Below are 23,964 nucleotides of genomic sequence, written 5' to 3'. Positions count from 1 at the left end.
GACGATTGGGTGCAAATGGGTGTATGCAAAGAAGAAGGGATTTCCTAATAGAGAAGATGTTCGGCACAAGGTTAGGTTGGTTGTAAAGGGATACGCTCAAATGGAAGGATTTGATTACAATAAAGTGTTTTCTCCTGTGGTAAAGTATTCTTCCATTTTAATTTTGCTAACCTTGGTGGCACAGTTTGATTTTGAACTAGTTCAATTGGATGTGAAAATCGCGTTTTCACATGGTAGTTTGGAAGAGGAAATCTACAAGACTCAGCCAGATGATCATAAGGTTGTTGGAAAGAAAAATTGGGTTTGCAGATTGAAGAAATCGTTATATAGTTTGAAGCAGTCACCAAGACAGTGGTACAAGCGATTTGATCAATGTATGATGGGCCATGGGTACACAAGGCCTGATATTTCACAAGCAGTTAGTGTGGTGAGCATGCATATGCATGTTCCTGGTAAAGGACATTTGCAAGTTGTGAAATGGTTTCTATAGTATATTTTATGTATTATAGATATTGGTTTAGTTTTTGTGTGGGATTATATTGAGAATGGGAAAATGACTTCCCAGAAGATTGGAACTGAAGATAATCCACAAACATGTTGACTTCAGTAGTGACAAAGGTCAAGTTCATTTATTGTTTAAACTTGATCAACATCCTACGAGCTTGACTGTGTTTTTTGGCGCATTTGAAGGTGTTGCAAAATTTGACAGAAGAATACAAAACTTTGAAGGTTTGGTAATTCACCAAGGTGGAGATTTGTTGGAAAAATGGCTCATTTAGCAAATCACATGAGGGTAAAAGTGATAATGGAAAAAGGTTTAGGGACTTATATGTAATAGGCCAAAATGCTAGTTTGTCCCACATTGCTTGGGAATGAAAAGTGGAAAACTTTTAGGGCTTATATATAAGGACTTAAATCATTGTTATTTGTATCCCAAGTTGTAATTCTATTATAATTCTTTTGTTTAGGGTTCTTTCTTTAAGGACCCTTTAGTTTGCAAGTTTTATTGTATCTCTCCTTTGTTTTGGGTATTTGTTGTATTGCCCAAAAGATTGTAATATTGTTTGGAGATAGTGGAGTTTTCTTTTGTAGCGCCCGAGGACGTAGGTTTTAATACCGAACCTCGTTAATTCCTGGTATTCTTTATTTTTGCATTTAATTTTGACATTTAGTATATGCTTATTACTTGTTATTATTATATTCATAACAAGCATTAATTTATGTTTCTGTTGCATAACACTCTTTGCATGACAGATTTTAGCAAACGATGAGATATCAAATAGGTAAGCTATACCCTCGGTTCTTTATCCACTAATTTTTTCCTTCATTATGATAATACAATCTTTAGCGCTTCGAATTGAAAAATTCAGCTGTTTTATCGTTTATATGTGAGTAACTTGGCAGATACCGAAGGTGCTATTTCTTGTAGCTTACATTTTTTCTATATCTCTCTCCTATAGTATGCATCCTCAGGGGAGCCTAGTCAGATATCTTACAGTTGAAATCAAATACCCTTCATAACAACCTTGCATGGGAAGGGTAGGGTATGATATATCGTTAAAAGAATATATGCTAGTGTTATAACATGTCTATGATGTCCTTGTACATTCCTAATCTTTTCTAATATATTTTTTGAAGCATTCTATTGCTTTTTTTTTTTTTTTTTTTTTTTTTTTTTTTTGTTTTGGTAGTGGATGGGAGCTCTACATTGGGGAAAGAACTCCAATGGACAGCTTGGTCTTGGAAAAAGTAACAACTAAACCTCAACGTAATGTTATATGTTTCTCTGTTTGCTGTCATTTTATATTTTTCTGTCGAGAATGTTTTACTTACTGTAGCATTAGTTTTCTAGAAAGTGAAGAAATGACATTCTAACTTATTCTCAAATTGATGCTAATGGTACTGGATACGATATGCAGAAGCGGCAAAAGTAGTTCCTGCTCTGACAAAAATAGAGTTGCTGTTACTGGTTGGAACTGAAAAGACAGATTCTATGTTTGATGCTAGTTAGTTGCTGATTTTGTTAATTAAAAAATGCTAGGGTGTAAACTTTGTTTGGCCTTGATTGTTTATATTTTGATCTAGATGAAGGAGAGGTTTTAAGTTGGGGAGGAGAAGGGTCCGGAAGACTTGGTCAGGGCCACGAATCAAGCATTTTAGGGTTCTTAAGCAGCTCCAGGTTCATTTGTTGATTTTATAATCTTTAAGTGAAAAAGAAAATTTTTCGTTTATTTTTATTTGCAAAATTAGAACTTTTCACAATTCCACTGCTTGAAAATCTGACAATCTGTTTCTCTTAATTAAAGTACATACAATATCTTGTCAATTGGTGATGTTGAAGTTCTACTTCTATAATTTGTCACACATGTTGCGGTTGATTTGTAACATTTTGGAATGAGTATGTGGATAACACCAGTAAAAGTTGTATGATGTGATAGCAAGATTGGTCAACAAATTCTTTTATTCATGAATTGTGTAGGACTAGTGTTTTGTTCGGATACAAATAAAGAATCCTTTTTTTAAATCTACTTCTGAGTTTTCTTATTTATTGTTACATTTACTAAGGTAAGTTAGTAAAAATTTGGAAAGAACAATGAACTGTAGCTATGATATCAACTTAATGCAACCATAGACATGAACGACTTGAAGTTTCACTTCACATCTATTATGTAACTTTATTATGTTTAAGGTTAATGGAATCTTCAGTCTCCAAGAAATTTCTAAGGGTGGAAGTTTTATTTTTTGAATGAGATATAGCTACTAGGTGGAATATTTCGTCTTCCTAGAGAAAGCGTTTTACTTCATTTGTCTTCTCTACTTATTACCTCCGCGGATGGACAAGACCCTTTGTTCCCTTTTAGTTATGAATTAATAGATACTTTTTGCACAGTGAATACACACCAAGACTTATCAAGGAATTTGATGAGAACCTGACCTGCAATTTATCAAATAACACCACAATCTAACCACAGTTCCAATCAAATCCACAACCAAAACAAGGAATCTCTATATTAATAGCAGCAAAACAGTACATCCGAATACTACACCCAGACCATGTTCACTCAACTATCCACAAATGAGAATCCAGCAAATTAAGCTAACTATAAAATGAGAAAACAAAATGATAAGACTGAACCTCCCTTCCCAACTCTTAATCAACTTTTCTCCCTCCCTCTCCTTTTTCTCCTCTCCCTTTTTATTCCCTCCTGGCACCTAAGTTTACTCCTAACAGAATTTCTCCTCTCCCCAATCCCATCAGGCCACCTGTCTCTTCATAACAAATTCTTCTAACCTCTTATATATGGCAATTATTCCCCTGCTTTTTACCACACTTCTTCCTATGGTAGACCTTTCCCTTTGGTTGCTCATCATTACCCTCCCCAAGGAGAACCACCTTGTCCTCAAGGTGGAAAGAAGGAAATTGGGTGAGAATAGTTTCAAAATCCTCTCAAGTGTTTTCAAAGAGAGGTAGACCTTGCCATTGAATCAGCACGTCCCACTGTCCATTGAGGAGTTTCCTTTTCTGGAGAACAGCATCAGGTTCAAGTTGTAGAATGAGGTCTTCATTGAGGCCTGCTGGTAGAGGTTGACTATTGGGGATAGGAAAAGTAGCTTTTTTCAGTTGCGAAACATGAAAAACATCATGAATTCGTGCTGAAGATGGTAGTGCCAGCCTATATGCGACTGCCCCAATTTTGTCCGGGATGACAAATGGACCATAAAACCGTGGATTGAGCTTCTCATTATATCGACGGGCTAGGGACCTTAATCTTTATGGCTGTAACTTTAAATATACAGATTCTCCTACCTCAAATGTAACTTCTCGGCGATGGTTGTCCGCAAAAGTCTTCATGCGGTGTTGGGCCTTGAAAAGATGGTCTTTTAACTCTTCAAGAACACGGTTGCACTACTAGAATTGCTGGTCAACTTCGTCGACCAAGGAAGTGTGGTCTGAATAACGCAACACTGTTGGGGCATCACAGCCATAGAGGGCCTTAAAGGGACACATTCCTGTGGAGCGATTATAAGTAGTGTTGAACCAGAATTCTGCCCATGGAACCCATTTTGGCCATGACTGTAACAGCTGCTTTCTACTCATATACTCAGAAAATACATATAATAAAATACATGTATTATAATATAAATAGATGGGCTCAAATTTTTCTTTTATTAAATATACATATACTTTACACAAATATAAAGTATTATATATACAAAAGCTCTCAAAAACAGGGTGGACAGTGTAACTATTTCTCTTCGCTTGCCGACGCCCATCCGACTGCATCCTCACCTAGAACCTGCAACCACAAAGGAAAATGACAGGGTGAGCACAAAAAAGCTCAGTAAGTAAATCCTCTACTAATTTATCTCCGTAACTCTTTCTCTTAATTCTTTTCCTTACAATATTCTCTCGTTCTCTCTGTTTCTCTTCCACATAGCTCTTTTTCTATCAACTGTTTCTTAAATGTCACGGCCTCATCTTACTGGAGGCACGGTTGGAACTCGCTCCACTCTTCGTGACTTATACTTTTCTCTGTTTGTTCTTTCTCATTTGAATGTCACGGCCTCATCTCACCGGAGGCACGGTCGGGAACTCAAGCCCGCTCTGCGTGACTTTTACTCACTCATATGTCACGGCCCCGTCTTACCGGAGACACGGCCGGAAGATCACAAAGCTCCCACTACTCGTGACCTTTTCTCATCTCTGTTTTCTTTCTGTTTCTGTTTCTGTTACTCATACTCTTCTCTATAAGTTCTCTGATGTATGTCACGACCTCTTCTGACCAGAGGCACGGCTGGGGAATCACAAAGCACCCACTCTTCGTGACTTACTCATTTTCTTTACCGATCGGATTTGGTCATGCATGGATTCGGAACCCTTGGCCATGTGAATGTATTCTCTCTCTCTCTCTAAATGTCACGACCACTTCTGCACCAATGGCATGGCTGGAACCTCACGTTCCACTCTTCGTGACGGTCATGGCCTCTTTTGATCGGAGGCACGGCTGGGGATCACAAAGCACCCACTCTCGTGACTTTACTCATCACTCACGGGTTTCCCGTCGCACAACTTACTCTATTCTCTTCTCTACCTCTTAGGGTAGCTTGTGCACAAGGTCTCTACTCTTTCTCTAACTACTCATCATAGTGTAGCTTAACTTTTAGAGTAATTCACTACTCTTTCTCAACTTTTTCTCAAGTTCTTTCTCAATGCACAATTAATGCATATGGATGGTTCATGCTCATTAATGCACTTAGGAAATGCCAATATGCAATGTTGAATTAATTAAGGTTCATAACTCATTCTTATGCTTCTCTTAGGCATTTCATCAAACAACTCAAGTGCATATACAAACTCTACTATAACAATAGCTCTATTTCTTTCTCTAACCATCCAAAATGGGAGAAACTCCCTCACAAAGCTACAATTCCTATCAAGGAAAAACACTTCTAAAAAGGTTCACTCAAACCTTCCAAACTCCATCTCAAACTACATCCTCTCATCACATTTTAACACTTCTCTTAAATGAAGTGTAATCAATCACACCATGGATAAATACTCATAACATCTCAACTCAATTTCTCAACAAGCTTAATACATACAAACATAAAGAAATCTCTACTCAAATGATTTCTTAAACTTTAGCTTGAGTTGGATTTTACTTACTTGTGTTGGAGTGATTCCACTAGCACTTCTCTTTACCTTTGATAACATGCCTATTCTCTACAATTTTTACCAACCATGCTATAAGACTTCACTTCATATAAAGGTAAAATTAACATCTAAAGCAAGAATCCTTACCTTAGGATGTTTTAGAATAACTTCCCACTTCAAACTACTCAAAAAGCCCTCTTGAATCCTTGAAAGATTAAAGAAAAACTTGAGAGGAATGGAGAATGAAGGAGGCGGTGGAAGAAGAATGAATGAAGGGTTCACTAAGCTTCAACCCTTTTTAACTCAAAATATCCTCATTCATTCCCATAATGCCCTTGCTCTTTCTTGGAAATTCTACCTATATCCTTTGATTCATTACAATCACACCCCCATACTAACATATTCTCCATGAAATTTCCTTACATTTTACTCCACACTTTTCCTACTAATTAGGGGTAGAATGGTCATTTAACCCTTATGGAAAAAATATCTAGAAATCTCAATACACATTTTAGTCGGCTCGTCGCTGCGGCGAAGAAACTTCCGTCGCCCCGGCGAAGAAATACAAAGCCTACACCGCCTTACTCAAGGCCAATGTCGCCGCGGCGAAGACTGCAAATCTGAAATTCCTCAAATCTCAACCAATTTCAAGGCAAACACTCAACCAACTCAATATACAAACTCAATTAAAGCTGGATCAATAAACATTTAAGCAAAACAGCAAATCTTAAGTGCGTACCTCAAGTGGGGCGTTACCATGACCGAGGTTGGCCATTGACTAAACATCTGAGGTATGTCTCCAAACAATGGTTTACTACCTCTGTCTGACCATTTGTCTGTGGGTGGTATGCAGAAGTCCTGTGTAATTAGGTCCCTGATTGTTTAAACAGTTTGCTCCAAAAGTTGCTCATGAAGACCCTATCCCGATCTGAGACAATGGTATGGGGAAACCAATGCAGGCGAACCACCTCTTTGATAAACAAGTCAGCGACCACCTTGGCTGTGTAGGGATGTTTGAGGGTTAAAAAATGACTGTATTTAGTCAAACGATCCACTACGACCAAAATTGTATCAACCCCATTTGCTTTCGGAAGCCCCATGATGAAATCCATAGATACATCTTCCCACACTTGGTTAGGAATCGGCAGTGGCTGACGCAAACTCGCAGGACTCATGCCGTCATATTTATTTTGTTGGCAAACAGGGTAAGCGGCCACAAATTCTTTGATATCATGCTTCATTCCTTCCCAAAATACCACGTTTGTTAGTCGCTTATATGTTCGAAAGAATCCCGAATGGCCCTCGATGGGCGATGCATGAAATTCTTGTAAAATTTTCTGGATGTGAGGTCCAGATTTAGGCAGTACCAATTTGTTATGGTACAGTAGGTGGCGGCCCAGTAATCTAAAAGGAGAATGACTATTGGGGTCTATTAGGAGCTACTGCATTATTCCACGTAACTTATCATCACCCTGAATGGCATCTTCCAAACCGTCCAGTCTCGAAAAGTAACCCATGGAAATAGCATGAAGTTCTCCCGTGTCTGGAATCCGAGAAAGGGCATCTGTTGCCTTGTTCTGAGCGCCTGGTTTATACTGAATGATGAAGTCTAACCCCAACAATTTGATAACCTATTTTTGTTGATTTTCACTCAATAATTTCTGCTCAGTGAGGAAGTGAAGACTACGCTGGTCCATCCGAATAACAAAACATCTGCCCAACAAATAATGACGCCACTTTTGCACAGCCAGCACTATCGCCATTAATTCCTTTTCATAAACTGACTTCAACTTGGATCGGACGTCCCTCTTGCATCAGCGCAGCTCCTAATCCACTTTCGGAAGCATCGGTCTCAAGGACAAATTCCTGTGTAAAGTTAGGCATCCGGAGAACAAGAACACTAGTCATGAGTCGTTTTTACTCCTCAAAAGCCTCTTGAGCTGTTGTATTCCACACAAATGAATCTTTCTTTAATAGGGCAATGAGTGGCAAGGCAATTTTTCCATAATCTCGAACAAATCGACAATAGTACCTCGTCAATCCCAAAAACCCTCTGAGTGCCCTGATGTCTCTCGGTTGCAGCCATTTGATAATGCTCTCAATCTTTGAAGGATCAACCGACACACCGTAAGCTGAGACCACATGCCCTAAATATTCCAACTGTGACTGCCCAAATTTACATTTTTTTTTATTTAACACCAATTGATTGTCTAAAAGGACCTGTAGAGTAATGCTGAGGTGCTTCACATGGTCGCTGATCTCCTTACTATATATTAGTATATCATCAAAGAAAACCAGCAGAAATTTTCGTAAATAAGGCTTGAAGACGTCATTCATCATTAATTGGAAAGTAGTCGGTGCATTGGTGAGGCCGAAAGGCATTACCACAAACTCATAGTGCCCTTCATGTGTCCAGAAGGCAGTTTTGTGTGTGTCATCTAGTTTCACTAGGATTTGGTGATAACGGGATTTCAAATCAAGCTTAGAAAACACTGTCGTGCCTTCTAATTCATCAAATAATTCATCAATGGCTGGAATCGAAAACTTGTCCAAAACGGTCAACTGGTTAACTGCCCTATAATCCACACAGAATCTCCACCCCCCATCCTTCTTGTTTACCAACAAAACTGGGCTCGAGAATGGGCTGATACTAGGCTTTATAATTCCCGAAGCCAGCATTTCCTTGACGAGATGTTCTATTTCGTTCTTCTGATAGTAAGGGTACCTATACGGTCGCAGGTTTGGTGGTTGAGCCCCTGGCACTAACTGAATGGCATGGTCTCTGTACCTAGCAGGTGGTAACCTCGAAAGTGGCTCAAAAACTCGACTAAAGGTCCGTAACACCTCCATCAACCGATCATCCAAAGCCCCACTGTCATCACACTATTTTTGAATCTGACCAAACTCTATCAAACACCCCTGTCCCTCACTCTACAATGCCTTGATCATAGCCTTGAGCGAAACCATGGTTTTATTCAGAGATGGGTCCCCACTCAGACATACAATCTGATCTCCCAGTTTAAACCTCATGGTCTGCTTCCTCCAATCTGTGGTTGTCTCCCCTAACGTTTCCAGCCATGCAATCCCTAGAACAACATCCGCACTGCTCATATCAAACGGGAAAAAATTCTGAATAATCGTCACTCCTTGTAACTCCATGCAAACATTTCTACATTCTCCCTCACATCTCACGCTATATCCATCCCCTACTCTGACCCCAAAAGACTGAGTTCCCACCATGGAAATCCCCAAGCATTCAACCACCTTTGAACTAATAAAATTGTGGGAAGCCCCACTATCAATCAACACAATCAGTTCCTTACCTTGGATTCTTCCTTGAGTTTCATTGTTTTGGGGCTATGAATCCCCACCACCGAGCTAAGAGAAAGCTCAACTTGTTCCTGTCGTTGCTCCATTTCAGATTCGACAGACTTCCAACCACCAATCGGGTATGGATCATCTTCCTCTTCATCCACTAAAATAATTTGAAATTGCTTCTCCCCACATTTGTGCCCAAACGAAAACTTACCATCACATCTGAAGCAAAGACCTTTCTCTTTTTTCTTTTGGATCTTCGCGTCTGTCATTCGTCGAAATGGGAAGTCTCTTCGCTGGAAGTTTGGTCGTTCAGAGGGGCGAAAAGATGACGGGGTTGTGGTCGCGACTGGAGAAGTGCGTCGACGAGCCTTGTACTGAGGTTTCCGACGATCGTCGAATGAAATGGGAGGATTGGTGTGATTTTAGGGATTCAGATGCGTTAGGAAATTTGGGGTTTAGGTTACTCTCAAATCTGGTCAAATTGGGGCTATCCAATCGGGTCGTGGGTCTGGATCCATGGTTGTTGGACCCATTTGAAAGTCCAGGCCCTATAACGCATGTGGGTTTAATTGTTCCCATTTGGGCCTCCTCTATTGCTTGATTTCTCTCCTCAATTCGTTCGGTTAGGTCTATTATTTGAATTAATGTTGTGGGTTGAGCTAAACGAACTTCAGCTCTCACTTCAACTTTCAGCCCATTGATAAATGCTGCTTGTAGTATCTCTTCCTTCTTCCCTACTAGAAGTGCCGTGACAGCTTTAAATTGACGCCGAAACTCCATAACTGAACCAGTCTGCTTCATGGCCATTAATGACTCATATGGGTTGAGCTCTTGCGACCCACTAAATCTTTGAAGTAGTGCCAGCTTAAACATGGCCCATGAATTCGCCGAAGCTCTGGATTCCATCCACTGGAACCAGTTAATGGCTTCACCCTCCATACAGACAGCTGTTGCCGTCAATTTTCCTTCCTCAGTTATTCCATTGAGGTGGAAGTAGCGCTCTACTCTAAAAATCCATCCGTAAGGATCTTCGCCAAAAAATATCGGCATCTCCAACTTTCTTCCAGTCATTTCACTACGGGTTTGGTTACGGTTGCCAGACTCGCTTGCTCCATTTGGATTTTCTTCCTGCTGAGATCGAACATTTTCCGATGAACGCATCTCAGTTCTACCTACTTCTTCCTCATCTTTTCTTCGCACCCATGACTGTATTTCAACCAAACATTCTCGAATGGTACCCATCTCAACGCCTAACTTCGTAACTTCTCTCTCCACGTTATCCACTCTAGAATCCATTCTTGTCAAGCCCATAACCCAGAACTCAGGGCTCTAATACCACTTGATGAGAACCTGACTTGCAATTTATCAAATAACACCACAATCTAACCACAGTTCCAATCAAATCCACAACCAAAACAAGGAATCTCTATATTAATAGCAGCAAAACAGTACATCCGAATACTACACCCAGACCATGTTCACTCAACAATCCACAAATGAGAATCCAGCAAATTAAGCTAACTATAAAAAGAGAAAACAAAATGATAAGGCTGAACCTCCCTTCCCAACTCTTAATCACTACGGGTTTGGTTACTGTTGCCAGACCCGCTTGCTCCATTTGGATTTTCTTCCTGCTGAGATCGAACATTTTTTGAGGAATGCATCTCAGTACTACCTGCTTCTTCCTCATCCTTTCTTCGCACCCGTGACTGTATCTCAACCAAACATTCTCGAATGGTACCCATCTCAACGCCTAACTTCGTAACTTCTCTCTCCACGTTATCCATTCTAGAATCCATTCTTGTCAAGACCATAACCCAGAACTCAGGGCTCTAATACCACTTGATGAGAACCTGGCCTGCAATTTATCAAATAACACCACAATCTAACCACAGTTCCAATCAAATCCACAATCAAAACAAGGAATCTCTATATTAATAGCAGCAAAACAGCACATCCGAATACTACACCTAGACCATGTTCACTCAACAATCCACAAATGAGAATCCAGCAAATTAAGCTAACTATAAAAATAGAAAACAAAACAAAATGATAAGACTGAACCTCCCTTCCCAACTCTTAATCAACTTTTCTCCCACCCTCTCCCTTTTCTCCTCTCCCTCTTTATTCCCTCCTGGCACCTAAGTTTACTCCTAACAGAATTTCTCCTCTCTCCAATCCCATCAGGCCACCTGTCCCTTCATAATAAATTCTTCTAACCTCCTATATATGGCAATTATTCCCCTGCTTCTTACCACACTTCTTCCTACGGTAGACCTTTCCCTTTGGTTGCTGATCAGAATTTGAGAAAGTCAGGTATTTTATTTGTGTTGATTCAACTGGTGATTGATGTTGTCAGCACTGAAATGAATGTGTCATTTTCTCTTAACATTATGGCCTTTTGACCTCATCGCTAGGTCAAAAATGCAGCTACTGGGCTTCTGCATTTGGCGTGCATTGATGGTATTTGATCAACTTTTCTTGTGCCTAATCTTCTCCATGATGTCTCTTATCTGACTAAGGTTAAACAATATCTGAAATTCCAGAAAAGGGCTATGTCTTTATTTTTGGTGAGAGAGCAGCAGATAAGTTGGTGAGTTCTAGAATTTGTAATTTGATAGGTTTTGGCAACCACAGTTCAGGTCATTTGTGTAGGCTCTTCTTGTAGCATTTATTTACTCGTCAAATGATAATATTATTAATGAAATGAATGTAGGCCTTTCAAGGCAGAAAAAATGTAACAACACCATCCATGATTAACAAGCTACCATATTCAGATGAAGTTGCATGTGGTGGTTATCACACGGGTGTTGTATTTTTACCCCCATTTATTTTTATTATTTTTAATCTAGGCTTACAATTTCTTAAGTTACTAATGTTATCATGGTTATGATTGTATAGAGAAGCTTCAAGAGCTTATGAAATATGGATTATGTGATTAGTTTTTATTCCATATTGATGATATATTTAAGTGCAATGTACTGCGTCATATGACGTCCAAACTGTTTATTTTGCACCATCTCATTTACAAGAGTTTTGCCCTTGTGATGTGTTTCTTGTTCTTATTAAATATGTGCAACATTACCTACCCCCTAGCTGCAGTGAGGATCAAATTTTGTTTGCTGAATTAAAATATATATTATAATTGGAGATGCTCCTTTTTCCGCATGTGCTTTGGTAAGTGAGCATTTATAGTTAATAAAGACTTTGTAATTTTATTTTTTTAGGAAAATTTTCCATTTATCATAGTGATTTTAGCTGTTTTGGTTTTTATTGTTGAAAATTTACAGGAACTAAAATAATCCAAAAGAATGAAGAGAAAATTTGAGGTTTTGGTTTTCTTTCTCGTGTTATGATTGACTGATTTAGGGGCATTGCTAAATTAAGGTGTGAAGTTATAATTGTTACGTTTTGATATATTATAGTTTGAAATTTAATTGAGCTAGGAACAGGGTTGATTATAATATTTTGTCATCCATTCAACTAAATTTACTTATTTTAATGTTAGCAGTTAGAAATTTAAATTAGCTAGAATTAATTTGATTCTGAGATAAAGTTTTGCAATGTGCAATATCCCTGGGGTTGATTCCTTCCAAACAATTGTATTTAGTAATTATGTGTATCATAGGAGTAAATTGAGATTTATTTTATTTAATCAGGGTTAGTAATGTAATACTTAATCATTTATAAATAAGGATTGTATTTGTTTTTCTTTTTGATGAGCACATGTGAAAATTAATTGTTTTATTTTATTTTTTGTAATTATGATGTAATATTAAAATTCCTATAGGTCAGTGGACTTGACTTCGCCTAGAACTTAAGTCAAGCCAAGTCATAACGGTTAAGATATATAAAAGACCCATATAGATTTCCTCCCCATCCTAACGGTAAATTATATCGATTTTCTCCTCCTTTATTTATTTTAAAGTTCTTTCATATGTTAGAGGGATTTTCTGATAATATCTAAACCCTAGACCATTGGATTTTTCACATGATTTCTTGCTGGATTGTTCATCATGTGATTTGCACAAGAAGAAATTGCAAGTCTGTTAACAGTGTAGTTTTTTTTTTTTTTTCTTTACTCTCAAGAATCGGTTTCTTGAGGGAGAAACGAGTTTAACATCTCATGTAGACAAAGAGAATGATGTTTGTGTAAATGAGTATTTTCTATATTCAAATTCGCACTTCTTAAAGTAAAGATACTGTTGTTTATTGTATATGTTGTCATGAGATTTTCTGTCCTATTTTTTTGTCCTGTATGGTGGAGTCCTGCCAACTTGGCCTTGAGCTCATGTGGAAAGAAGGAATCTAATTGAAATGCTTGGTTCAAGGTTTACTACATTGTTCAAGAAATACTGGTTAATGCTAATTGGTGGTGTATGGTCTGATGTATTACTTCTACTTGGAGCAAGTTTTAAGTTTAATTTGCTTCTGTTCAGGTGTGTCATAATGGGGTTCGCAGTTTCAGTGTGGAAGTAAGTAAAAATTCTGCACAGCTCACTATCTTTCTTTTTATTTTATTTTTTATTATACTTCTCCAATTTCTTAATGAGCTAAGCCTGAGTTTTATTTTTTTCAGGAACTTTCAAAGTTCTTGACAAATATGGATAACCTTGCACCCAACTTGATTGATCTTTGATGATTATTTGTTTTCAATGGTTTATTACTCATGTTCTGTGCTAATAATTAACTATGCTTTAATTGAAGCTTTGAATGATTTTAACATTTCCACTTTTATAATTTTTGTCATCTTTGTAATCACGTGTTAGTAATATGTACCCAGGTCAAACACTTAATCAATAATTTTGCCAGGTCCCACTTTATCATAGCTCAGTTCTTTTTGATTTATTTCTATGTGAATAATAGTATAATGGTGAACATTTTGTTATTACTATGGCATACAGTTGTTGAACTAATTTTTGTATATTTAGTTGCTATGAAAGCTTAAAGGGTATGTCAGTTTGATATATAGGTTTCTATCCATGAAGAATGTCTTCTATGCTTGATATTAGTATATATTGGATGGTTGAGTAAATAATCTTTGAATTTTTTGGTTGCCTAAAGAATTCCTATTCTTGATCCATCTCAACAAATCTGTCTCTCTCCCCTGTCCTGTGCCTTCCTCATTTTCCCTTTAATCTTTTATTTGTTAGTCAAATTACTAATGCATTCAATTGTGGTGTTTACTTTTTTCCTACTCAATTGTATATTTTAGGATCTTGGGACGAGACAGATTATTGGTAGGGGTCGTGTATCAGGTGGCCTGTATATGCTCGATGATGTCCCTACTCCTGTCTCTCAACCTGTTGCGTGTACCAGTGATTCATCTCTACCCATATTACATGGTCGCCTTGGTCATCCTCTCGTTCCCATTTCGAAATGGTTGTGTCCTAGTGTAGGGTCAACATCACACCTTGAGTGTGAGGCGTGTCAGTTTGGAAAACACTATAGAGTGTCCTATAGTTTTAGGATAAACAAAAGAGCCACAACCCCTTTTGATGTTATGCACTCTGATGTTTGGGGTCCTTGTCCTGTGTTGTCTAAGTCTGGATATCGATACTTTGTTATTTTTGTGGATGATTTTTCACGTGTAACTTGGTTGTATTTTATGAAAAATCGCTATGAATTATTCTCCATATTTTGTACCTTTTATGTTGAAATACAAAATCAATTTACTTCATCTATTAAAATTCTCAGAAGTGATAATGCCAAAGAATATTTTTCTGCTCCTTTCTGCTGCTTTTTGTCTACTAGGGGTATAATTCATCAATCACTATGTGTTTATACATCTCAGCAAAATGGAGTTGCTAAACGCAAAAATCGTCATTTATTAGAAGTTGCTCGTACTATCCTTTTTCACATGAAAAACTCTACAGAATTTTGGGTAGATGTTATCTCTACAGCATGTTACTTGATTAATTGCATACATTCTTCTGTTTTGGGTGGTCAAATCCCGTTCTCCATCATTTTTCCATCGCAGCCTTTATTCTCTCTTCCTCTTAAAGTGTTTGAGTGCACGTGCTTTGTTCAAGATGTTAGACCTCATGTATCCAAATTTGAACCTAGGTCCGTCAAGTGCATATTCTTGGGTTATTCTCGATATCAGAAGGGTTATTGTTGTTTTTCTCCTGTCCTAGGTAAGTATCTTATCTTAGCTGATGTTTCCTTTTTTGAAACCACTCCATATGTTGAGTCCTCTATTTCATCTACTTCTCTTGAAGCACCCTTTGATGATCTTCTTGTTTACAACATTACTCATTATAGTCCTCTACCATCTCATCTTCCTATCACCCAGGTATACTCTCGCAGGGTTCACCATCACCATGAGACACCTGCAGCAACATCTGATCCACTGCCTCTATCGACTACCTTGCCCTCGGATCCGGTTCCTCCTTCCTCTGACCATGATCATGATCTTCCCATCACTCTTCGTAAAGGTAAGCGCTCTTGTACCTATCTTATCTCCTCATATGTTTCCTATCACGCTTTTGTCTTCACCTTCCAAGTATTTTATTGCCTCTTTAGACTCTGTGTCTGTTCCCAACTCTGTGTCTAAAGCAATTACTCATGATGGGCGACGAAGGGTTATGGAAGAGGAGATGTTGACTCTAGAACATAATGATACATGGGTTCTAATGGAGTTGCCTGAAAATAAAAGGCTATTAGGTGCAAATGGGTTTTCACAGTGAAGGCTAATCCTGATGGGACTGTGGCTTGGTTGAAAGCTCGGTTGGTTACTAAGGGTTATGCCCAGACGTATGGTATTGATATATTTTGAGACATTCTCCCCAGTGGTTAAAATGATCTCTGTCCGACTATTCATCTCTCTTGTAGTTTCATATTGTTGGCCTCTTCACCAACTTGATGTAAAAAATGTATTTTTACATGGTGAACTTCTTGAAGAGGTTTACATGGAGCAACCTCTAGGGGGTTTGTTGCTCAGGGGGAGTCAGGAAAGGTATGCAAACTGAGGAAATCTTTATATGGTTTAAAGCAATCTCCACGGGTTTGGTTTGGGAGGTTTAGCGAAGTGATGACTCGGTTTGGTTTACATAGGAGTGCTTATGATAATTCTGTCTTTTATAAGTAATATATTTCTGGCATCATTCTTTTGGTTGTTTATGTTGATGACATTGTAATCATTGGCAGTGATGATGTTGGCATTCAGAGTTTGAAAAACTTTTTGGCTTCCAAATTTCACACAAAAGATTTGGGCACTTTAAGGTATTTTCTGGGAGTCGGAGAATTCTTATATGATTGTGCAGGCGGAATATGTGGTAATATTTAGTCCACACTTTTTCTTATCCTTCTTCATATTCATCATGATGTCAGATCAAATTATCCGAGTCATCTGGTGCAAAGTTGTGTAGCTATAGTGAGTTATTTGTTCAGCTTATTTATTTTCATTTTTACTATTTAACACCTCTTGACCCTCCGTTTTTGCTATTTCCTTGGCTTGTAGCTACATCTTATTTCTTTGTAGACTAATCCATGTAGGTCAGTGTTTGCAATTTCATTTTTTGCATCTCATCTGGAAGGAATTGGTGAAATACTATATCTTTTTGGTAAATTCGGTATTGATTGATAAGATCTCTGTTACGGTGAGACTGGTTCCCAAAGATGAAGAAAGTTGTCCAATTATGACTTGTATGTTATCAAGCTATTTTTTTCTCAACTGGGGCATGTCCTCATATTATGATACGAATTCAATACGTTATAATTGTGAGAGTTGTAAAATTGCAATTCCTATTAATTTTCTTTTTTAACTTTCATATTATATACTACTAAAGCTTGTTGTTCCACAAAGTTGTAGGAATTTATATCTTGGTAGTATGGTAGCTCTTGGTTATATGCATTAGAATGGTAAATGTTTCCGTAATCTTTGAACGTGTCCCAGTATTATACTTTTTTTTTTTAATCTCCATTGTCCACAAACAGAATTAAGTTATAAAACAAATTTCTATTGTGTAAATATTTGTGGCTCAAAAGGTGCTAACTACGGTGTCATGTTTGGTTTGTGAATTAGAAATGTATGGAATTTTCGTATTATGAATGAAAATCAATGGAATGAAGTATTATGAATGAATAGAATAGGATTACATTGTTTGGTTGTGAAAAATTTTGAAAGAATAAAAAAAAAAAGAATTGTTTTTTTGATGAAAATACCTTTAGTTTATATATTATAATTTGAAAAATCTTCAAACCAGTCAACGTCGGCTAAGGTCATTGGACAACATAATTCTTTTGTGCTAATGGTGTCACCGTCGGTGCGTGCAACGATAGCATCATGACATGCAATGGTTGTAGCTAAGGACCACCACGTGTGATGTCACTGTATCAATTTGGGTGGTTGGAATCGGTCTAGATTGACAGCCTCTGTTTCCTTGCATTGGTGGTGACGTGAGAATGGTGATAGAATGTTGTTAGGCAACAACTTTGATCGGTTTGAAATTTTAGTATAAAATAATTAATATTTTGATAAAACAATTATTAACTATAAAATGATTTAAAATTAAAAAAATTGATTTACTTGAACTCTAAAACAAAATAATAAATATTGACTCACAATCCAATCTCACAAACTCTCTTGCATAATCTCGACGTGACAATTAGACCTGGCAAAACAGGCCGATGGGTTGGGTACGAGGCAGGTCTAAACGGGTGTGATCCCAAAACGGGTCAATTTAAACGGGTCCAAAATATTGGATCCGCACAGTACCCTATGCGGGTATGGGTGGACCCGCTGGTGCCCGTACTCTTTACTCCAGTTTTAGATTTTTGTAGTTACACCCCTAAATCTTCTTAAAATCTTGATTCTTGAGCAAAATTTGTCTTTCTCAAGTCCAAACAAAAATACTCTTATACCCAATATAGTTTTAGTTTAGAAAAAACATATCCAAATTTCTATTATCATTCAAATTATCATCAAAACAAATAAGGGAGAAATGATTATCCGAAGAGGCTAACACCTTCTGAGGGCAATGATGGGATTTCTATGGTAATAGTTACGTAGAAAATTATTTGTGACATTTTAAAGGTTAAAATAGTCAAGCAATAATTAATTGTATCTAATTATTATATCTTAAAACGTTAAGATAAATGAAATGAACTAAAGTAACCTTTTAATAGTTAAAAGGCAAAAGGTTAAACTAATGAGTTGTTAATGTAAACTAGTTTAGTTTACATGGACCCTTGAATAATATTGATTATTCAAAGGGTAAAATAATAAATACTTGGGCTCCTTTTAAAATAAGATTTTATTGGGGCATAGAAGTGAAAAATAACTAATTACAAAATGACCTATGTATATATAAATGCAAATGGTTGCATTTTAAGTGATTCATTCATTTTGTTCACTCAAAAGGAAAAACTATTTTAGGCTTCGGCCACTCTTTCACTCTCTCAAGGTGATGTTAAATGTGGAGGATTCATCTTTTTGAGTCTTGGCTTCATCAACCTTAAGCAAAGGAGAAGGTATAATGTTTCTCAAGCTTTCTTTGAATTTTTTGTTTGAATCCTATTAATCCAACCTTTCATGCTTTCAATCTACTTTTCCGCCACCTCTTCATGTTATTCTTTCAAATGGTATCAGAGCTTAAAAGCTCCATGCATGTCGGTTTTGAGCAAAAGTCATGTTATTCCATATGTTCATGTTCATTATATAGCCGAATGGTACTCATGTTACTTGGCTAAGGTATAAGTCCAAGGTTCAAGTCATGAGGGAGGCGTTCACAAGGTGGAAAGAAGACCACGAAACGAAACAAAGCCGTAGGGGTCTAAAGGAGGCGTGGCTAGAAGGACCTATAGCGGACAATACCTTGGACATGTCTGGCGCACGAGGAAAGCCCTTGAGCCCGAAGGTGGCAAGATAGAGGATAGCCCCTAGTTATGGCAATTGGCCCCTAGCAAGGCATCATGGCCACCCGATAGATTCGGATTTAGTGAAACAACTACCTATCAACGATATGGTTGCCATGCAATCCAATCCTTTCATCATTAGTTATCTCATCGAGATTGAGGTATAGAAATAGTGTCAACCTTAGTTATCCTCGATATCTTTGTATTCAGTTACTGGACCAACGACTGAAATAATAAATTAGATTGAGCAACAACTCAATCTCAATGTGGCCACATATTTAGTGTCATTGCCATTTACTGAATTACCCGGTGAGATAACTTCTCCCGTACCTAGGAGTGATGAATCCTTTGTCAATCCACCATAGTCTCGATACACTTCTTAATGTAGCCAATCACTACCGTATTGATAGCTTTGAATAGAACTGCGTTGGGCTAGTGTCAAACTACACCAATTGGTGTACAAGGCGCTCCGATGATCTCAAATCTAAGGATCACATGCACCACCATCCGTTAGAGGATATATTCCATAGACACTCGGGTTATCATCTATATGGAATCATCTAGTGGGCATGTCCAGTGAACTTGCCTCTAGCAAGCATCCATGCGTTGCACTAAGTCGTCGGCAAATAACCTTGACAAGTGAGATCAGTCACTGCCTTTCGACAAGGTCGTTCAACACTATGATATCCTTACCGTATTATTTGTATCCTTGGTCAAAATAATACTGGGGCTACGGATGTTTCTAGAATGACCACCATATGTGATCATAGGGTTCTCACTATCAAGATTTGAAACACTTGATACCTTTGTCATGGTTCTACCATCCTAAGGACATATATGTTAGAGTAGGTGCCCTAGAGCCAATCAATTATTGTAGAATTGACTCTTTGTAATAATGTTCATTAATCAATAATAAAAGGCATCTTATTATATATCGCGTAAATCATTATTATTGCAATATGTATTGATATATGTCCTTAGAATGGTAGAACCGTGACGAGGGTATCAAGTGTTTCAAATCTTGATAGTGAGAACCCTATGAGCACATATGGTGGCCATTCTAGAAACGTCCGTAGCCCCAGTATTATTCTGAAGTAAGGGCACAGATAATACGGTAAGGCTATCATAGTGTTGAACGACCCTGTCGAAAGGCAGTGACTGATCTCACTTGTCAAGGTTGTTTGGTGACAACCTGGTGCAACACATGGGTGCTTGTTGTAGGGCATTACACAAGCAATTTCACTGGACTGACCCATCAGAGATTCCATATGGATGGTAACCCCATGGTCTATGGAACAAATCCTCTAACGAATGGTAGTGCATGTGATCCTTAGACTTGAGTCACTAGAGCGCCTTGTGCCCGATTGGTGTAGTTTGACACTAGCCTAACCAGTTCTTTTTAGAGCTGTCAATACTTGTGATTGGTTACATCGAGGAGTGTATCAGACTATGGTGGATTGACAGAGGATTCATCACTCCCTGACGGGAGAAGTTATCTCACGCGCAATTCAGTATATGGCAATGACACTAAAACTGTGGCCACAGTGGGATTGATTGTTCTCTATCCAGTTTATAATACGGTCTGGTCTAGAAACTGAATACATAATATCGAGAGTACCGAAGGTTGTCACTATTTCTATGCCTTCGTCTCATCGAGATAACGTATGATGAAGGATCGAATTGCACAGTAACCATATCGTTGATAGGTAGCTACTTTGCTAAATCCGATCTATCAGGTGGCCTGATGCCTTGCTAGGGCCAATCTGGTCTGTGTATGTGAGACGATTATTTGTTAATCGCGATACTATACACTGCCGATATGATGAGAACCTATGGGTCACACACATAGAAGATAATTTAAGATCCAAGAAGAAAGAAGGCTTTTTTCATCTTTTAAGGCGAAAGGGTATTTTGGTAATTTCACAGTGCAATTAAATTTGCTGAGTCGTAGCCCTTTTTAATTTATTAGAAAAATTAATAAGTGAAATTGCTTTTAAATGTGTGCTCGCACATATTTAAATGTATTATCATTATTGTTAAATGTTATATATATTTATATTAATTGATTTTAATTGAATATGATGGAAAATAAAAATATTAAATTGGGAGTGTTTGGCAACATGGGCGTTTGGGTGGAGCCCAAGCCTATTCCGTATGGTATTAGGGCAAATTGTTTTTACTATAAAAAAAAAATGTGTGATTTTTCATTAGAGATTTTTCTTGAAAACAACCCACAGCCCCCATTTGACACTCCCACGACAAAATCCATTTTTTTGCCCAAAATCAATTCATGTGATTTGTCTTCTGGATTCTTAAGGCTAAGGATGATCTAGCAAATCCCTCCTTAGTTCTTTTGAGATTGTCTTCGTGTGGACTACGCAGGTTCGATCCTACACTTGGATCGGTAGCAAAACATTCGTCAACAAATTTGGAGGAGCCTCCAACGTGCGTTTGTTTCTCTTAACTCATGTTTAATATTTCTGCAGATTCTTATTATGATAAAATTGTAAAATTATACCCTTGATCTTGGCTCATGTAAACGATCCTGATATATTATTTTTTTGTTTCCGCTGCGTATACAGGACCGTTTACTAACAATATATCATTACATACATGATATAAAGAATATGCCTTTTATTGATAAATAAACATTTATTACAAAGTGAATTTTACAATAATTGGTTAGCTTTAGGGCACCTACTCTAACAAGTTCCCAACTCAAAATAGTCCTTTAAATGTTAATTTTATGTTAAAAAACATAAAATCTAACTAAGGGCGAAATAGTCAATTCATTTGCAACGGTATGAATCATTTATCCATAAAAGGGTATTAGGGAAAAAATAGTCATTTTGCCTATGCATAAGCATTACAAAAGTCTAGGATGAGTAGGCTTAATTGCATTTAATGGCATTAATTAGGTAATAATTATGTTTAGTGCCAAATGACCAAAATGCCCTTATATGAAGAATTAAGGACTTATGAGTTATACAATTAAAATAATTGGGCCAATAGCATAATTTTGGAAAATTAATGACATATTTTCCTGTAAATGAGAGGAAATTCGTTCAAGCCAAGGGAGATATCATCTCTTCAACCTTTCTTCCATTTTCTCTCAAATCTTCCATGAAACAAGCTTTCTCTCTCTAAGTTTTAAAGGAGTTTTGCATAATTTTTCAAGGAGAACAAGATGGGAGCCTTGGATCTTCAAATTGAAAGGTTTAAGATAAAGATTAAAATCCCTAGTTTTGATGTGATTTGAAGATTTGAGGTAGATGTTGAGGTATAATGTTATATATGTAGGATTAAGGTGTAAAAGAAGATAAAGGCAAAGGATTTGGTGGGGCAATTCTTTAAAAAGGTAAGGAAGAGTGGGTCAATTCTTTAAAAAGGTAAGGAAGAACCTCTCATGACTTTAGAGATTATGATAGGGTTTGTAGATTATAATGAAACCTTAAATTAAGGCTTTAAGGCATAGAATTAGTTGATGGCAAGTGTAGTTGAACTCATTAATGTTATTTATTGCCTTGAATTCATTATACATGAAGTTATTGCCATTTATGTTTTATGAGTTATTATGTTTAATTGAAGAAATGAAGTATTGATGTTGATTGTGGCAAAACTTGTAGTACTGGAGGCCACATGGAGTTGAATGGTTGCTATTAGAAGTGTTGATGTGTTGTTTGATAATACTTACAATGTTATAGGAATGATGGATGAGGATGGGAATGAGGTTTTACACTTCTTTTAAGATGTTAAAGACTATTAAGAGGAGGTTTAATTGATTCATAAGTTGACATATTTGTTAATTGTCAATAGAAGTTGATATGGCATGGCTTAATATGAAAAATTCGGATTTGGCAATTTTAGGGGTTATGTTAAACATACTTCAGTATTTCAGCCATAACTTGAGTTATAAAAATCTAAGTGAGATTATTCTTGAAGCATTAGAAAGTTAATACATAGCCCTATAACTTTTATGTTAGGCCAAAGCCAATTCGTTTGAGAAATGGATGGAAAATGGCCTGAAGAATAAACTTCTGGTTATTAAAGTTTAAGATTTAACATGATTAATTCTTATGATTATGAATTGATTATTAATGTATTGTTGTAATTAAGCCATGTACTAATGTTTACCCATTAGTTAGATGATCTTTGAAAGATATACATAGTCATGGATGCGAATGCATGATTAATGTTATGAAATGGCATGAAGATGCAATGTAATATATGTTCTAAGATAATGAATGTGAGCAAGAGGTAATGTTAATGGATTGATAATCCATAGATGAAAGGAAAGATGAATATATGCTTTAGATGCTAATTAACACGTAAGCATATCCTTGTATTCCGATTGAGAAAAGATGAACATATGCTTTAGATGCTAAATAACGCACAAGCAAGCCTCTCGATGATATGAGCTCTAGATGAATTTAAGGCTAGATGAAAGGAAAGATGAACATATGCTTTAGATGCTAAATAACGCATAAGCATGCCTCCCGATGATATGAGCTCTAGATGAATTTGAGGTTAGATGAAAGGAAAGATAAATATATGCTTTAGATGCTAAATAACACATATCAAACAAACATATGCATGATCCCAATGATATGAGCTCTAGATGAATTTGAGATCAGATGAAAGGAGAAGATGAATATATGCTTTAGATGCTATAACACGTAAGCATGCCTCCCGATGATTGAAGCTCTAGAGAATTTGAGGCTAGATGAAAGGAAGATAAATATATGTTCAGATGCTAAATAATGCATAAGCATGCCTGATACATGAGTTATAGATGAATTTGAGGCTAGATGATATGAGTGCTTAAGATGCTAAGAAAAGTTCGATCGGCTAGACGTTGGATGATTCATATGCATTTAGTTTATTATATGAGTTATGATGTTACTTACATATGAGATGATTTGTACTCATGTTAGATGAATTTCGATGTTACGTCACGACATGTGATGTGTGTGCACTATGTTTACATTTATTTGCATGTGTACACTTGATGTTTTATATGACCATGGGGAAGTGATGAAAAGTTATGAGTTAGTAAAGAAAAGGAACCATACTTAGTTGCAAAAGACATGTGGTATGTGAATGAATGTGTTTGAATGAATGTCAAATAACAT

The 23,964-nt window shown here is 37.1% G+C and overlaps 1 protein-coding gene across 1 annotated transcript; it reads right to left on the bottom strand.

Moving 5' to 3' along the window:
• Positions 1-8,587: 8,587 nt before the first annotated feature.
• Positions 8,588-10,270, bottom strand: LOC116141808. The gene is made up of 3 exons (XM_031427285.1): positions 9,644-10,270; positions 8,980-9,150; positions 8,588-8,881 (listed from the first exon to the last, which is right to left on the bottom strand). The coding sequence occupies exons 1-3, from the start codon at positions 10,268-10,270 to the stop codon at positions 8,588-8,590; spliced, it is 1,092 nt and encodes a 363-aa protein (XP_031283145.1).
• Between the last annotated feature and the right edge of the window lie 13,694 nt (positions 10,271-23,964).

The sequence above is a fragment of the Pistacia vera genome, unplaced genomic scaffold, assembly GCF_008641045.1.
Source record: "Pistacia vera cultivar Batoury unplaced genomic scaffold, PisVer_v2 Contig400, whole genome shotgun sequence".
Classification (NCBI taxonomy): domain Eukaryota; kingdom Viridiplantae; phylum Streptophyta; class Magnoliopsida; order Sapindales; family Anacardiaceae; genus Pistacia; species Pistacia vera.
This window is presented reverse-complemented; position numbering and strand designations above follow the sequence as displayed.

What these genes read in the sequence shown, in the direction of transcription:
- LOC116141808 (XM_031427285.1), bottom strand. Translation starts at nt 10,270, where the DNA reads ATGGATTCTAGAGTGGATAACGTGGAGAGAGAAGTTACGAAGTTAGGC. An exon ending in AAGTTGAAGTGAGAGCTGAA is followed by an intron (nt 9,151 to 9,643) that starts GTTCGTTTAGCT and finishes TGTGGGGAGAAG; the next exon opens with CAATTTCAAATTATTTTAGT. An exon ending in AACTCAAGGAAGAATCCAAG is followed by an intron (nt 8,882 to 8,979) that starts GTAAGGAACTGA and finishes GTGGGAACTCAG; the next exon opens with TCTTTTGGGGTCAGAGTAGG.